Consider the following 17,535-nt stretch of genomic DNA (forward strand, 5'->3'; position numbering starts at 1 on the left):
GATGCTAAGGCATGTGCTTTTAAGTATCAGTAATCCTTATCATGAATCTTAGCCATGTATCTGGTGGTTATAATATGTGGTAAAGTGCTCCTGCTGCCCATTTGCAGCCTAATGTGTTTATTATATTGTCTTTCCAGTAGCATCGCTATGTTAGCTAAAAAATTAATGAGCATTATTGGCTTTCAGTCAGGCAATGGAAGGCACATTCCATTTTTTAAGTACACCACTTTAAAGCTGTTTATAGTAAAAAATCAGTTTGAGAGAAACATAGTGAAAGAAACTCCTCACCAGTTACTCTTTCATGTTTCATTACAGCCGCAGTCTACAAATGGTAGTTTATTCACAGAGTTGCCAACTCTGGCTTCAGAAATTCCTGGAGATTTGGGGGTGGAGCATGAGAAGGGTTGGGCTTGGGGAGGGGAGCAATATAAATAGAGTAGAATTCTGTAGAGTCCCAACACCACAGCGACCGTTTTCTCTAGGGAGAAAGTAACCTGGAGAGGAATTGCAATTCCACACCGGGCAGCACACCAGGGTCTCCCAATCCTGGCGTTATGCACACTACACCAGGGCAGTTTGCGTGTGCTGGGGGATTCCCTCCCCCGTGCATATGCGGGAAGTGGCAGGGCATGCCACCCTGGCGCAAGGACCCGGCAGCAGCCCAGCATGTCTAACAGAGCAAGCAGTAGTGTTTTGCCTCCATGAACTAGATGTAGTGTTTGCTGAAACCGGCAGGCCTCTTTTTAGTGTATTTGTACACTGCCTTTCAGCTAAAAAGTCCCAAGCCATCTCTTAAGGAGTCCAAGTGTGAACTCCATGGGTTACCAGAACTAGAATGCACCAAAAAGCAATCCTTGTAAAAATATATGAAGTTTTAATAATTTTCACTAGGCAACACACCACTAAAATCATGCAAAAAAGGAAACAAAAACTAGCTTAGCTGTATAACACACTTGAAATGTATATTAGTACAATCTAAAGTCTCAAAAGTCTGAGGCCATGTCCTCTATGTTGTTGTACATTGCAACATAAGCATGTCCTAGTCCCTGCCTTTAGTCCATCAGAATCCAAGCTAGCTTTCCTTCTTTAGGCTCTTAGCCAAATTTCATTGACCAGCCAGCTCCATCAGAGCAAAATGATGCAGTGGACTCCTCTGAGGAAGAGACAGTCAGCAGACCTGACCCAGAGCCACAGCCAGTTACAGAGATGCTGCAAGAGGAAACAGTCTCTGAGGAGCCAGACATAAATCCACAGCCAAGTACCAGTGCAATGACCCCTCAGCCCTGAGGTGGCAACAGAGTGTCATCTGCTGGTTAGTTCACCTCCCCTGTCACCAGAGCCTTGGTAACAATGTAGAAGGAAGACAGAAGGCACAGTGGTCAATGAGCAGCACAACTCTGGCTCCACATTGAAGATGAGAATAAGCATTTGCAGGAGCAGGACTGAAGTGACTGACAGGTGTTTCACATTATGTATATAAGTAGTAAATTAAGGAATGGCTGCATGAAAGCAATGTGTCTGTTTGCTGCTGACTTGGAAGTCTGCACCATGGACTGATTCTTTGCATTTGACTCTATCTATATCTTAGACAGTCTGCTTTCAGATTCTCCTTTGGACTTGAAGCTGTGAGTGACCTCTAACGGGTATCTGACCCTTGGAAATGTATTCCAATAAAACTCTGATGTTGTGAAACAACCTCTGGCTGACTGCCGTGTGTCAGCATCAGGACATTCAATTATAGCTTTTTGGGCTAACCAGCATCAAGTGATGGTGACAATTTAATCAGAATGCGTTCTTGCTGGAAATCTCTAGAAAGTTACCTCACCACCACTCTTCATTGCCCCCCTCCCATCCTGTGGTCTACAGGTTCTTATGAAGAGCTAATGATCACATTCTTAACTCTGGCTTTGAAGATGATAAGGGCCATGTAGACAAAGAGGCCCAATTAGCAACATCTACAAGATGGAATAAGCCAGTTACTATTTACAATAACCCTTGAAAGGAGACAGGGATACTTTGTCTCATATTATCTTAGAGCATAATAAATACAGTAAAATTCAGTTGAACTACAGTTAAAAACAACAATATATTGTAAAAGTGTCATGTCTCCCTATTTTCTTAAGTAAACATCAGAATAGTTCTTCTGCCGTCACCAGGAGCAGCCAATAATGTGAGGTACTGGTTAGAAGATGCATGGCATGATAACACTAAATTAATGGTGGCTAAGGAAAGTCAGCATAATGAAAGCAAAATACATCTTTCTGCTGCGGCTGCAAGTATAGCTTCTCCCATGGCACAGAGAAGTCTTGGTTGAAGGCTTTGTGCTTAGCACATTCCATAACTACAAAGAGGGATTCAGGTAAATGTTTCTACACAAGAACTGCAGAAACACATTGTCTTGCAACAGCAGAAGCTTTGATACTAAATCTCCCTGAGCATTTAGGTGGCATCTCCCCTTGAATGTCATGCCCCTGGCCTACCTGCAGATTTGCTTAGATTAGGGATCACCAACCTCTCTATTGGGCCACGACTCAATTCTTTAAACAGTGGTCTAGGTGTCAGAAATGTATGTGTGTGTCCTCTTCACAAGTGCCAAAGCTCACAATAGTTATGAACTACGTGTACTCAGGCATAGTATTCATATATACATGTATTATATGTAATATACATGTTATATAAATTTATTTGGGAGTCATATTGTATCCACTGGTCACCAGCATGCCATCTTGGGTTTAAATGTTGTAGGTCCGATGTAGCAAGGAAGCATTACTTCATAACACTCTGACTTTGTATTAAACTTTTTTCCTCTGAACATAAGTAACAGTGTGTACTTACAAATGTATCTGTAGACGCGAACTGCTAGCAAAGAGCCTTTATTTCATGCAATGAATAGTGATGATTGTGTAGTGTGGAGGATTTGAGTAGTTACAGATGTTGTAAAAATATTAAAGTTTTCTGGAAATCGATAGACTGTTTTTTAAAAAAACATTAAATAATCATCCTGGGATGTGAAGGGAAATACTAGAAATTTTGGTACTGCATTTTATGCTTTTATTGGCAGAGTTACAGCTCAAGTAAGATAATGCGTTAAACTTCCAATGATTTTTCATTATAAATAATGGTAATGAATTTGTTATGATTGATATGATTTGTACAACTATGGTACAGGTAAGGATGTACTTAGCCAATGCAAGACTAATTTTTAATTACATTTTAGCAGTGTTGCACTTGGAGTTCTTATTTGATTAAATTGTGTTCTTAGCCACTTTAACCAAACATTTTGGGTTTTTTAATTTTATTATTTGTAGTTCAGCTTTCAGAGAAAGTTTCCACATGGAGTTGCTTTGTGTTTCCTTCTTGCATGGTAATGTCCAGTAAAATAAAGCTATTATGTGATGTCAGTGCTTTTAAAGAAAGGTACTTGTACTTGCATATAAGATTTTGCCAGTTCTACCAATATCTGTTTCAGAACTTGGAAAAGCCTTGAAAAAAGGTTATGGTTCTCAGAAACAGTAGCATCACCCAGAAAGTCCAGTGTGTAAAGATGCTGTGGTAAAAATTCCCACTCCATTTAACTGGATGCTGTTTGCAAAGGCAAGGAAATTTTTGACATGATATATATTTTCTTTTACTGAAGTCACTCGAGACAGTGCGCAGTACAAATTTAAGAAATAAGACTACAACATTTCCAGAAAGAAGATGACACAAACGGCTATTTTCAGCAGCAGTGATGTAGTCTCCATGTTGTTAGGTTGCATCCAGATAATGTGTCTGTAAATGATAGCAGCAACCAAACAAAAATGTGCTTGTTGTGGTACATAAGCAGTGACGATTCTTGCTTAGGAACTCTGATTGTGATTGTTAAAAAAGCATGCCCAGAACTACAACTGTATAGAAACGACACTGTTCAAACACGAGCTGTTGTGACCAATACACTGCCAAGTATGAGAATACTATCTATGAATTCTCTAAGAGTGAATGCATTAATGCATTGTAGCTTACACGGTTCTTCACTTCTAAATACTCTCCTACAGCAGCTCCCCACTCAGACTATTTAATCAGCTCAATTTGAGAGTACAGGTTAGAGCCCATGGCAAGGTGCACTGTCAGTCACACATATATCCCCCGCCTTATCACAACCACAGATCATCATAAGAATTCTGTTTTTTTTCACAAGCTTGAAAAGTGAGTAACTAGTATAGTTTGCTAAATTAATGCAACTACAGAAAGGAAACTCCGTATTTTGTAAGCTATTTAAAGATATGTCCTATTCACACATTTTGACAAGTTTTGAAAAAAAACGTGAAATTAGAAACGAAAACATTCCATAGCATTATGACTAGAAAGGTCACATTATTTACTTATTTATTTATTGTATATTAAAAATAGACCTGTAATTTCAACAATATTCATTTTGTAGCTGCAAAATAGTATAGGAAAAGGGCCTGTGATATCTTTTTTACTCTGTGTAGGATTTTATAACTATAGAGTTTTCTCTTTAAAAGACTTCTGAGTTTTACTTTGTAGTAATGCAGTGCTAAACATACTTAATAATTTACCATTCTATCAGGCTATATGCAGGTAGTCTTTCACAAGGTTGGAAAGTTTTTGGGTGTAAACTTGTTTGCAGGTTGGAAAATGGTGTATGTTAAGGTGCAAATTTTCATTTCTTAGGGCAGGTCCTCTGAGCTAATTAATTTCTAGCACAAGAACTCATGGCTTTTGGTCACCTTGAGGTTCCGGTGGGTCCTGTTGTTGCTAAGAGAGCTTCTGTTTGTTACTTCTCTGGGCAACAGCACTGGGACCCCCTTCAGTCTAAAGCGCAAACCCACTCCCCTCACATTTTGCAATCCTGTTATTATTGGAGAATTACAGCAGTTTCTGCCTAAACTACCTTAAAACTCAGAGCATATTAGAGAGCATGAGGAGTATTAGATCAGGAACTTAGCTTTGTAACATCTAAAGCCCATTATGATTAAGAGAATAGCTTTTTGATGTAAAGGTAAGTGCAGTAACAGGATGTGGAACAAGGCCTCTTCAGTCCCTCAAACAACTATTGTTAGAAAAAAATTGCAGGTACTGCAGGGATTCAGGTGTGTTTCAGTGAGATGCAGTCTGTTTCTACTGCGAGTTGCAATCAAAATCAGAACCCTCTGCAACTGAATTGAAATCACTGGCCAGAGCCAGCCATGGATCTCCTGTGCTACATCTTTCTTGGTTTTCATACTTGAGAGTGAAAGGCAATACTTCTGTTGTTTTGGGGGGGGGAAATAGCCAAGGGGGTGGTATTGTAAATTAATATCATTGATTTAGATTGTGTTTTTATTATATGTGTTAGTCATCAACTCCTTGTTTCCTTGAATTTTTATTTTCACATTTGGGCCCTTAAAATATCTATAATTTATCACTGATTTTACTGATAAAAGTCTTTATTATAATCTAATAGTGCTTCTTTGTAGATGTGAATAAGACAATGCTGTCACAATGAAAGCAGAAACTATTGTTAACGGATGACTAGAAATGGAATGGAAACAGTTTTATAACTCAGTCTTTTTCTGTTAGAATTTAGATTGTTCTCAATAACTATAATTGCATAGTGAGAATTTACTTATATGTTTTTAGGGGAGCTTGTGTAATTATGTGCTATGGCTCTCATTTTAACACTTTGAAGCGACTAAACAAAATAAAAACTTACTGCTGGATCAGATGGGAAAAGGGGGAATATTGAAGAATATTCTGTTAAGCACAGCGGAAGTTCTGTCTTCAACTGGTATGCTGATACAAATGTTATGTCTTCCTACTACTCATGCTCCCCTAAATACCTGGAGCCATTTTAGGTTTCATTATATTATACATTTAAATGCCATTTTCTTGTGTGTGGGAGGGGGATTTTTGCTCAGTGGAACAAGCTTTGAATACCTATGAAGGCCAAGTTGTCTAGCTCATTTCCCATAACAAGTTATGTATAAAATTTCTTCAAAGTGCTTCATGCATATTATATCAGTAATCCTTACTATACTGTTGTACCATATCAGTATCATTCCTGCGTTGCCAATGAGATCAGAGACAGAGATTCATAGCTGAGGTGGGATTTTGAACTGAGGATTTTTTGTGTCATGCACAACCCAATCCTATGCATTTTTTGTTGGTAAGCAAATCCCACAGAAGAAAATATGTGTAAAAGAGTACAGCTCTAGCCAGTATGCAAGACTGAAGAAGTAATGTATGGATTGGTATAAATTGGGCGGCGGGGTGTTCTGCTTGAACTTCCTGCTATTTATGTATCTAAAATAAATTCAGTGTTGTTTTCAAATGTACTGGGAAGCTTATTGTCTATGTCTTTTATAGGAAGATTTTAAATTAGAGATGTTCACTGGACTTAAGGAAATTAAGCTAGAACTCTCAGTTTAAGAGAACATTTAAATTTATATTTATGGGAATTATTGAGTTAGTAAGGGACTTCATATGAATATTTACTTTAAAAGCGTAGTATTATGGCCTCAGGCTTGTAATAACAAAGAGGAGTGGGTTTTGGAGATTTGGGGATAAGCCTGAAGAAGATGTGGGTTGGGGAAGAGGAGAGAGTGAAGTGGTTAATAATGTTGTAGAGTCTACCCTCAAAAGCAGCCATTTTCTACAGAGGAACTGATCTGTCATCTGGAAATCAGTTATAATTCTGGGACATCTCCCCCAGAGTCTAGTGGACTCTGGTTCACTGAAAAAAATGTTGTTTTTGTAAAGATGCCTTGAGACTAATTTGCCTTGCACAAGGGAAATAGCATGCACCTTATGAAAGACACAGACAGCAACTATTTTGGCATAAAGTATGGCCACAGCCTTTATTAAACTTGAGCTAGACATGAAATGGGCCGGATCAAACCTCTTGCAGCCAGCCGACTGCAAGGCATCGCTGTCAGCAGGCTTAACCCTCTTGAGCAACAAGGCTATCCAGCCTTGATTACCTAGGGCACCCCCGGGTATTTGCCTCTAATGGGATTCATCCTCCACCTGTCAATGCTAGCTTCCCACAAGCTTAGCAACCACAGAGCCCCTTATGAGGGCCTTAACCAGGGGAAGCCAGCGCGCAAGCTTAGCCTATCCTTAAAAAATCCATCTTATTTCTTACACCGCAGGCTGTGACAGTATTTAACACATAACAAACAAAAAATATAACTTACAATGAACACATATATAACCTAGGGAGGGTGGGTGGGTTTTGCTGCCTCAACCGCCGAAGGGGGAAAAGAGGCCATTTGAGCTCAGGCAGCCCATATAAGGCTCCTGGCTTATCCCTGCCCTTACCTGCACATGGTGCCTTGCACCGCGGCAACAGAAGCGGCAGCGTGTCCCCTTGCTGTCCCTGAACTGCCTCGAGCTACCAGCTGGGACCGGGAGTCACGAGCATCAACGTATCCATCAACGGCGTCTTCCCTGGCCACGGCAAAGGGCCCTGTTGCTGGAAATGCTCAGGTGTGGGGGATTTTGGTGCATATAGTTCTTTGTGAATCAGCTTATCCTTCTCAGCATGAAGCTCCTCTTCCATATGTTTTTAGATAGTTTTAGGCTGTAGACCTCTGCAGTGTTATATAGTTTCTGAAGAAAGCCCATGTTTTCTTTCTTCAAAGATCTTCGATGTCACTTCATTCGTCACCCTCAGCTGCTGTGTTTAATTGACCTTCTCCATGACTTGTAGATTTCTGTCTTCTTAAGTACTAGCTTCTCATCAAGGGAATTCTCCATTGTTGTTGGATCTATAGCTTCTGTTCATGAATATTTACAGTTTTTCTTTATATCTTGAATTATGTGATTCTTTCTCCAAAATGCATGCACATTTATTTGTGTGTTCCATATTGCCTCTTAGGCCTCAGTATGCCTATTCAGGAATATTTTAAGATTAAAATTTTTGAAACAAATTAATTCTTGTTCTGTCTGAAATAAAATAAAATTTACTGTAGCATGGAGGTTTCATACTGGGCCAGAGTTTGTTCAAATGCTCTAAATAGAATAAATAAAACAGTCTTGTTCAAGCAGGACTGGTTTTAATAATGAATAATCTTGGAAGTTAAGTCACAGCTTCCATTCCTGCCACCAGTTAGGGTGGACTGACTGGTATGACCCTGATGCCAGGCATTTTCCATTATGATTCAGCTTTGTGGAAAGGGTGGCCTGAAGAGGTGAGAGGGACACTTGTAGATCTTCAGGAGATGCTAAAGTCTTGTCTGTTTGCCAGGATTTTTTAGGAGATCTAAATGGCAGGCATCTTTTGAGCATGGGAGAGGGGAGAATAGGAGGTTGTTATTTTATTTCTGGTTTTTAGTTGGGAGGGGGTGTTTATTATTGGAAGCCACCTTAAACCACAAGGAAAGGAAGGATACAAATGGTTTGATAAATAAACTGTATGTTTTCCTCTCTTTTCCCATTTTAGTTTCCATATATCAGCTTAAGTGATAGGACCATACTTGATAATATATGGATAATTGTATGATCTCCCTCTACTCAAGTAGTGGTCTTGGGACGCCGCCATTTAGAAACTAGAGCATGTGTAGATCTATGAAGAAAACATATATTATTTAAATTTAGTACAAACTCATGTAATCTCTTCCCTGAAGAAAGCTAGAAAAGTGGCAACTTCAGCTTTTCCAAACAAATATATAAGAAATTAAAAGGCAGCACTGAACATTTCATCACTTCTACTTCAGGTAGTCACGTTCTAGAATGGCAGCCCAAAATGTCATGATGTACTTTTTAAAAAAAATTCTGATGAGTAACCTACTTTGAAGAAGAGTTAGTTTTTATACCCCGCTTTTCACTACCCAAAGAAGCCTCAAAGCAGCTTACAATAACCTTCGTTTCCTCTCCTCACAGTAGACACCCCGCAAGGTAGGTGGGGATGAGAGAGCTCTAACACGACTGTTCACTCGGAATAACACTAACAGGATTGTGATGAGGCCAAGGTCACCCATCTGGCTGCATGTGGAGAAACGGGGAATCAAACTTGACTCACCAGATTAGAAGCTTTTGCTCTTAACCACTACACCAAGTTTATGGGTTATATAACTTTCTAATTTTACCACAACACAGAAAGAAAAGCATGGAAATTATTCTAGTAGGACACATGAATACATGCAATTGTGTTGGAAGGAAAATCCAAACCGAGTCTTATTTATGGTATCTTACTCCACTTTCCTCCCTAGTGAGGATCAAAGGGAGTTACAGACAACATCTATACGATTTCAAGTCACCAGATACCATAGGAGGTAAAGGAACACTAGATATCGTGGGCTGGATTGCGATCCACTGGAATGATTCTTCATGGCCAAAAGGCTCATAGCCAGGTTGCAGTCCCTGGAACAGGAGAGGAGCAAAAGCCAAGCCTAGGTCTTGAACTACTGGCAGCCATCTTTCCCCAATCCCACTCCAGTCTTGTAAGTTGGTGGGATAATCAAAAATATGAGACAAAATGACTAATGAAAATTGTTGAAGCACCCATGGAGCAAAAAAAGAAGCATTGATTCTGAAGTTATATATTATGCTTTCCTTTTTTTCAGTTGCTGATATGTGTTTAAGATGAGTGGCATTGGCGAAAACTCTTCTGACCCAGCCAGGGCAGAGTCAAGAAAACGCAAGGAATGTCCTGATCAACTTGGACCCAGGTGCATTAAAATGTTATGCTAGAATCTGATAAACTAAAGCATTGTATAGGTATTTGTTGAGAGTGTGTATAAATAATGGAATTGTTTAAGCAGTTTCATGTTATTTTTAAGCATTAAAATGCCTCAATGCAATCTCAACATTTTTTTTTAAATTACAAATATTCACAAAAAAACTTTGGCTAACACAGCTAAGTGAAAAATGAAGCTTTCAAGAGCCATCAACAGCAAGTGCTGAAAATTAGACACTTGGACAAGAATGGTGACACATTAAGTATCAGTTGCAGCTTTTTAAAAAATGTGAATGAACCCTCTCCCAAATAACATGGTGTTCTTATGACACTGATTCTTTGAAATGTCTCCAATTTGCAAGAAAACGTATATGAAAAATATTGTGGTTTAATTACCCCTCCAGCCCCAGTTACAACATTATGCCCGGGATACAGATAAATTTTATATCACAGCGCAAAACTAATTCATAGAAGTAGACCCAAGAACACAATAATTTTCAGACTAGTTTTGTGTCTTATATGAGGTAACTCTGTGTGTGCTCTTCAGACACGTGTGCACATTTCTTTTTAATATAGAATTAACAATTAATACCAGCATTTATAAATCTAGTTGATATGTCAAGAAGTATCTATTGAAAAGTAGAAATGTGTCATTTTTTTCTCTTTCAGCATGCTAAGATTTGGGAAAAATAAATGATTACTTGATTAGGTTATTCTGTATTTCATTACTTTGGTTTAAATATTAATATTAAAAATAATTTATTAATAATTATTAAAAATAATAAGTTCCATTTTTACTTAGATTGTCATAATTTTAAATGTTTTCCAGTCCTAAAAGAAGCACTGAAAAACGTAATCGTGAACAGGAGAATAAATACATAGAAGAACTTGCAGAGCTGATTTTTGCTAATTTTAATGATATTGACAACTTCAACTTCAAACCTGACAAATGTGCAATCTTGAAAGAAACTGTGAAGCAGATTCGTCAAATAAAAGAACAAGGTAAGAAGAATGTTTCTAGTGCATTAATATTTGTGTATGTTGCTGTTTTATCTCCCAAATCTTCAGTCATCTTAATGAGTTATCTTTTTTCTCTTTCTCCTTGTTCTTTACTAAAGAATTATGGGGAACTCAAAAGCTCACTCCTTGCTTTCTGACATTTTAGTTGATCCTAATCAATAGATTTATTCTGCTGTTACTTTTTGAATTTGGTGGACTCACTTGTCTACCTGGAATTTATCTATTGTGAAAGGATGATTCTGCTTAGAAGTGTTAAAAAAAATCATGGTCTTTTGCTCCTCAGTTTCATTTTTTCTCTCTCTACCTGTATGTAGGTATGCTTGGATACACTAAACTGTGAAAGTTTGTGCCATAAAAACGCTGTTATGTTTTACAGAGTCACAAGCACCTGCTGTAACATACTAAAAATCTTGTACAGTGCTGTGACCCAGTAGCTGCTAATTGCCATTCTTTTATGACAGCTTTCACAAAAAATAATTCCATGTAGCTCTTGTTGTACTGCAAATGCAGAAGCATTCACATCTTACTTTCTGGGTACTTTCCTAGCCTCAGCCTCTGTAGTACCTCACCCTCTAAGCAGGGCATTCTTTGGCATTTTTTAAAAGTGGAAATTTCTAAATCACCTTAGCATTTGACAATGTACTAGTTATTCTGAATTCCCAATATTAATTTTATTTTAAAAGGCTGTGGCCCATTTTGTTGTAGAGCAATGAGAAAACTGAAGACTTACTTTTTAAAATGAAAAGATATTCAGGAAAGCTAGTACATTGCAGCAGTAGCTTGTTATAATGCTATAGCGGATTGGAAGTTACAGATTGTTTGTAAAAGCCCACCAGTGGCACAACAGGGAAAATGGCATCTGTGTGGGACTGAGAGAAGAAAAATGGGCACTGTTGTATGTGCTGATAGTGTGTCACTTCCTATCCATAGCTCCTGATAACATGCTTGGCTGTATTTTAATTTTAAAAAGCTGAAAAAAAGAGGCATTGGGAAAGTACACTGAGGATGCTGAAAGGATGATTGCAGCATGATTAGGCCACAAAATCATAGGCATGCCTCCCCCCCCCCCCAAGTATTGCTGTTTGGGAGGAAGGTATAAAAAAAGTTCCATGTAGAAGCTCCCTATGAGATAAAATTTGTGGGGTTTATGAAGTTGAAAGGTTTTTTAAAAAAATGGCTTGAAGGATGCAAACCTGATTGCCTGCCTGAATTCTTTAAGCTAGTAGGAGCCCCAGCATGGCAATATTTCATTCCATCTGTCTTCATTTTAGTCATATATTTATTCTTAAGCTGTTGTTTACTGCCTTCAGCATTCTGTGCCTCCTGGAGGAAAATTAGTATGCTTAATTAACATAAGAGACATAGCTGCTTTTTAGAAAAAAAGATACACAGTTTTCTATATAGTCGGTTAGTCTTCTGAGCATCCATACTTCACCTGAAAATTTCTAGGGCAAGAAGAGACGGCATTGTGCGACTAATCTGCGGAAAGGGGGAGAGGAAGAATTGGTTGGTGTATGTTGCTGCAAATGAAATTCAAGAGATGGATTTATTTTAAAATACAGAGGCAGGATACAGATTTGTTTCTGAAGTACAAATCCCAACATGCGTTAAGCAATTATCTCTTCAGCTGGGGACTGTGGAAGAATACATAAATAATAGTTAGACTACCAAGATTAACCACAGTAACACATGGTGCTACTGGTAAATAATAAAATATGTATTATTATTATGTACAACAACAAATCACAGTTATTATGAAGGTATTTAAATAATTCAAAAAGGGTATTTGAAATATAAATACTAGTCCTCTAAGGAACTCAAATTGAATTAACTTGATTCCTAAAATACTTAACCAAAAGTGAACACTTTACCTCCCCCCCCCAAAAAAAATCCCCCTGAATTATAAGCCACTTATAACTACAATAATTATTTACGCAAAATAAGTAAAACCTAAAGAAATAAAGAAATTCTAAATTAAGGTCCCCTCTAACAAAAATCATGTGGAGCAACTTTGGCATTAGGGTATACAGCACTGGGTTAGGAAATACCTGGAGATTTTGAAGATGAACCCTGGGGCAGATAGAATTAGGGGAGGCAGCAGGGGATAATGCCATAGAGTCCACCATCCTAAAGCAGGCATTTAATCCAGGAAAATCAGTGTCATCTAGAAATCAGTTGTAATTCTGTGAGAGCTCTAGACCTTATCTAGAAGTTATCAACCTTATTTGATACCTTTTTAAATGTAATTTATTCTACAGTGTTTACTGATCTATGTGTTTGCTATCCTTTTAAAAGGATACATCTGTAACATAGGGAAAACACCTCTGTTAATTATATTAGTGGGAACAGATCCAATATTTTATTTAATCCAGAGATATTGACTGAATACAGTTAAAATCTACCTGACCTATTTTTCCAAGTAAAAAGGACTTGTTGACAATTACCAAAAAGAACAATATTCCTGTTTCCTAACATCATGAGAAAATTCTAGGCAGTCCTTTTTACTGAAGCTGCTCCTATTCCCCGTGCATAGGGATAATCCTAAAGTAGGACTTGGGGATCCCCCAGAATTACAGGTCATTTCCAGACTAGAGAGATCAATACTCCTGGAGAAAATGGAGAGTAAACTCCATAGCATTATACTCCCTGAGGTCCCTCCTTGCCCCTAATCCTGCCCATTCCTGGCTCCAGGTATTTCCCAATCCAGAATTGGCTGGGGACTATGTTCACAGCATGTTTGCTAATTTATCACTTTAAGATTTCTGGCAATCCTGCCTATATAGGACTTATTACAAAGATGGCCAATGGAATATTGATAAGATTTCTGAGCTCATACAGTCTTCCAACAATTGGATGCATACAATCGTTCATTCTACTTGTGTAGCAACAATATTTAAAATTGTTGCGTGAAAAATGTCTGTGAGGTAGACTTGTTCCAGGCAAAACTTGTTGACTCTTTATTGGCATAGCACCAGAAATATATTTGGTCTATCTTTATACCATAGCTAGTTGTAAGGCCCATTGCATCCAGGAACGCAGTGGGCTCTAATGGCGTACCTGGAGATGGCAGGCTGGGTCGTGAGGCGGGCAGGGAGCAGTTAGGAGGCTCTCTGGCTGTGGCAAGACAAAGGGAGGAAGTTATCGTTGTGGCGAGGGTGCGGCGCTCGAGCAGTGGGATGGGCGGCTAGAGGCAGTGAGGGCGTGGCCAAGAGTCACCAGCGCCGCATGGGGCGAGGCGGCCGCTGGGCCAGGTGGGGGACCACGGCCAGAGAGACGGTGAGAGGCACGCAGGCAACACCCGTGTGAGTGGATAGTGGTGAGTGCGGAGTGCGCAGGCGGGGGCCATGCTGGGGTGGCAGCTGCGGCGGCAACTTGGCAGAGGCGCAGGCAACAGTGTCTGGATGGTGCGGCAGCCATTGTGGAAGGGCCTGGGTGAGCAGGAGTGGCATTTGCAGGCAATGGGGCCATCCCAATCTGGGGCCGTCACAATCCGGATGTGCCCAGCTTTGCTGGCCGCATCCAGATTGGCCCGCTCGGTTGGCTCCTGGAGATGGGAGCTCCAGGGGCTGGCCCAATCCAGATGCGCCCAGCTTTGCTGGGTGAATCCAGATTGGCCCGCTGACCTGGACACCACCCGTACACCACCTGGACAGGGTGGCTCTCTGGGACCCAGACAGGGCCGCCTACATGGCTCTTTGTCAATTATAAGAACCACTAATGGTAAGGATTAGTTTATTATGACATCATGGTACTCTGCAGTTTCATTTCTCACTTTCAGTATATCTTCCCTGTTTGTTGTTGTTGTTGTTGTTGTTGCTATGTTCTAGCAACACTTGGTTGTTTTTTGGAACACTTTCTAGAAGAAAATTCCTGGTTATTTGAACAGTTACGTCAATAATCTACTCCAAATATAAATGCTTGCCTTTACCAGTAAAACTAAACAACTTACCTTGTACCTCCTGCCTACCACGTCAACTTTGAAGCATATGATTAATGTAATTATGCTAGAATCTACTCAAGAGTAGAAAAAAAGCAGGGAACCCTGTGGCAAAATTCAGAAGGAATAAAGGGTAAACCACAAAGAACCTCAAAAACACAAAACTATACAAATTGAAAAAGTATGCATATAATTTTATCAAAGGATCATATGAAAGTCACCAGAGTACAATTTACAAAAAGTCTCCACACAGTCAATTACAAAGTATATATATAACTCCCAAGAGGACCCAGGAACTCATCCTGTTTTGCATTTGCTTCTGCAAGGGAATATATAGAGGAGCAAATAACTACAAGAAAGAAATCATAAAGCCCAGTTATCTACTCAAGGACTGGGGTTTTATATATTAATGATGATGATGATGATGATGATGACGATGATGATAAATTATCCTATAGATTGAAGCTATGGGGGAACACAAAGCTATCCCCTTAAATTGCTGCCAAAATTTCGGACTGATAAAAAGCAATTTTATATAAAATGCTCACTGCCAATGACAGGATGTAGTAGGTTTTGAGACATCAGTTCTCCAATTCAAGCTCATCTAAGAATTCCTTGTTATGGAACATTTCTATACAGTGATATACCATTGAATGTGACTAAATGTCCATATTATCTCAGTTAATAATGTCAGAGCCCTTAAAATTCGGAAGTATATTTACAAATGGCTTCAAATAGAAATCCACATATTTTAGCAAGTATTCAAGTGTCTAATTGCAATCTGACATAACAGATTTAATGAAGCCGCAATATGTATATGAATTTGGGGTAATGTACAGAAAAAATGGTACATAGGATTCAGACTAAAACATTAATTTGTAATATATATTCCCTATTCAGTTCTCTTTTAGGATCATTTTGAAGTCCTTGCCAGTTTTTATAACAGGATAGTATCCATAAAGAGAATAACAACGCGGCAGGGACTTACCCTGGCTGCCATTTGGCGGGTGGAGGGTGGGTGGAAAAAGACACGGCTGTTTGGCCCAGCATCATGGTGATCACATGCGGTGCATTGCGGAGGAGGCGGGGCCAGGAGCCTCTGCTTAGGTCGCTGTCTGGTGTCTCCCCACCTCTTCGCCGGGCCGCCGGGCAAGTTACCCACCCTCCCGTTCCCCTTTTGTATTGTGTATTCACTTTTATGTTGTTTGCTTGCTGTCACAGTGGGGTCAGCGCATGGTAATGAGCTGGTTTTGTGGGGAGCCAGTGTGCGATCAGATTCCCCACAGGGGTCGGGGCCCCCTTAAAGGGGTGATGGTTATGAGTAGTCAGACTACCTGGCAGAGTAGGCCAGTGCTGCTTGTTAATGACCAGACAACTCTGGGGGTTGCCAAGAAGGTTCACGCCCTTTGGCGTCCTATCTGGGTTGTCTCCCATCTTAGTTAATCCAAATAAAGGAAACTCATATTCCCAGCGGGGATCTTGATGGGTTCCTTTATAGTGTGGATTATGGGGAGCAGCCAGTGGGCTGCTAGTTAGGCTCATTCCTGTGCTGTGCCAACCCTCCTTAAGGAGGTATGTTTTTTGTGTAATAAAAGCTGTGGCCAAATTTTAAGCCAAAATTTGAAAATGAGTTGGCTCTTCTTTCCGCCAGTTCTGGCCTCCTGCCTGCCAACTAACTAGTACCATAATAAAACTCTTGATTTTTTTTAAATGTCTGGTTGCAGCTGACTTATGGCAACTCCATAGGGTTTTCAAGGCAAGAGACATTTTTGCCTTTGCTTGCCTCTACTTAGCAATCCTTGTATTGCTTGGTGGCTTCCCATCCAAATACTAATCAGAGCTTCCAAGATCTGACCAGGGCTGATTCTGCACTTACTTTGTTTATTCCGTTGTAGATCCTGCTGAATTCAGATCGATTTGAACTCAGGTCTCCCTCTATCCCCACCACCATTGAAACAGAAAGTGTTCTGCACTGGATTGTGGAAGCTCAGGATGGGGGGAGGGGAACAAGCGCAGCAGAGTCTGTTTCTTTTCTTGAAGCGGTGGGGAAGGATTGGAGACAGCAGAGGAGGGGATAGGGACCAAAAGGCAAATCTCTGCTGAGAGAAGTTAGGACTTACGGAGCACAGTCACTTTAAGGGAAGCCTTGCAACCAGGAACCAGGAAGACTTTGAACTGATGCCCTGGCCAGTCAGGGAAGACTTCTTTGGTGCAGCATTGGAGACATGAGACATGAGGCAGAGTTATTTTGCAAAGAGCAGAGATCTGCACATTTACTTATGCTGGTTTTTGAAATATTGAGGCTTACTCCAGGATATCGCAGGGGAAAGGTAAGATCAGCACAAATGAATCATGCTTGTTGCAGAGGGAAAATTTATTGCGCTCAAAATCAGAATGTAAATCAAATTCAATGTAGACAGGAGGGATTCATTCGAACTGGGACTGGGTAAAAAGCCCCGTGGAGACTACACCCAGATTGGGCTAGCCCAGACTGTGTAAGGCAGGACACTTTTCATACATTCATGCTAGATCTGAATAACAACAGCCTCCCTTTTCAGCTGGCTTTATGGCCAGATAACCAACCGTTCCTTGTACCTTAGTTGTCTGGGAGATGTAATATTTTAAAACCAAACAGAATTTGGAACAAGACTGCAAGAGGCTCACAATGCAACCACTCCTTGAATTCCAGGTATTGGGACTATTTCCTCAACTTTCAAAATGTGTGGATCTCCTGGATATTGTGGATCAAGGTGCTTTTGCCTAATATTTTTGTCCTATTTTGTACCTATAAGATAATATTTAAGAGATAGGCATTTCATCTGAGAGTCTGGAGGAACTGCAGAAATACAGCAGCAAAAGGAGCAGGCAGCTCATGAAAAATTCTCTCTTATAACTCCTCTAAGTATTTATCCCCTCC

At 39.8% G+C, this 17,535-nt stretch overlaps 1 protein-coding gene across 8 annotated transcripts in view; it reads left to right on the top strand.

The window, feature by feature from the left end:
• The window catches only part of NCOA2 (nuclear receptor coactivator 2), a 164,847-nt gene that overhangs the window by 81,614 nt on the left and 65,698 nt on the right, over window positions 1–17,535 (top strand). For all 8 annotated transcript variants that reach the window (XM_077352186.1, XM_077352181.1, XM_077352188.1 and 5 more), the window contains 2 exons: window positions 9,549–9,653; window positions 10,491–10,663. In XM_077352186.1, coding sequence (XP_077208301.1) covers window positions 9,568–9,653; window positions 10,491–10,663 — 259 coding nt within the window. In that variant the 5' untranslated portion in view covers window positions 9,549–9,567. The remainder of the gene's footprint in view (window positions 1–9,548; window positions 9,654–10,490; window positions 10,664–17,535) is intronic.

The sequence above is a fragment of the Paroedura picta genome, chromosome 9 (assembly GCF_049243985.1).
Source record: "Paroedura picta isolate Pp20150507F chromosome 9, Ppicta_v3.0, whole genome shotgun sequence".
NCBI classification, from domain to species: domain Eukaryota; kingdom Metazoa; phylum Chordata; class Lepidosauria; order Squamata; family Gekkonidae; genus Paroedura; species Paroedura picta.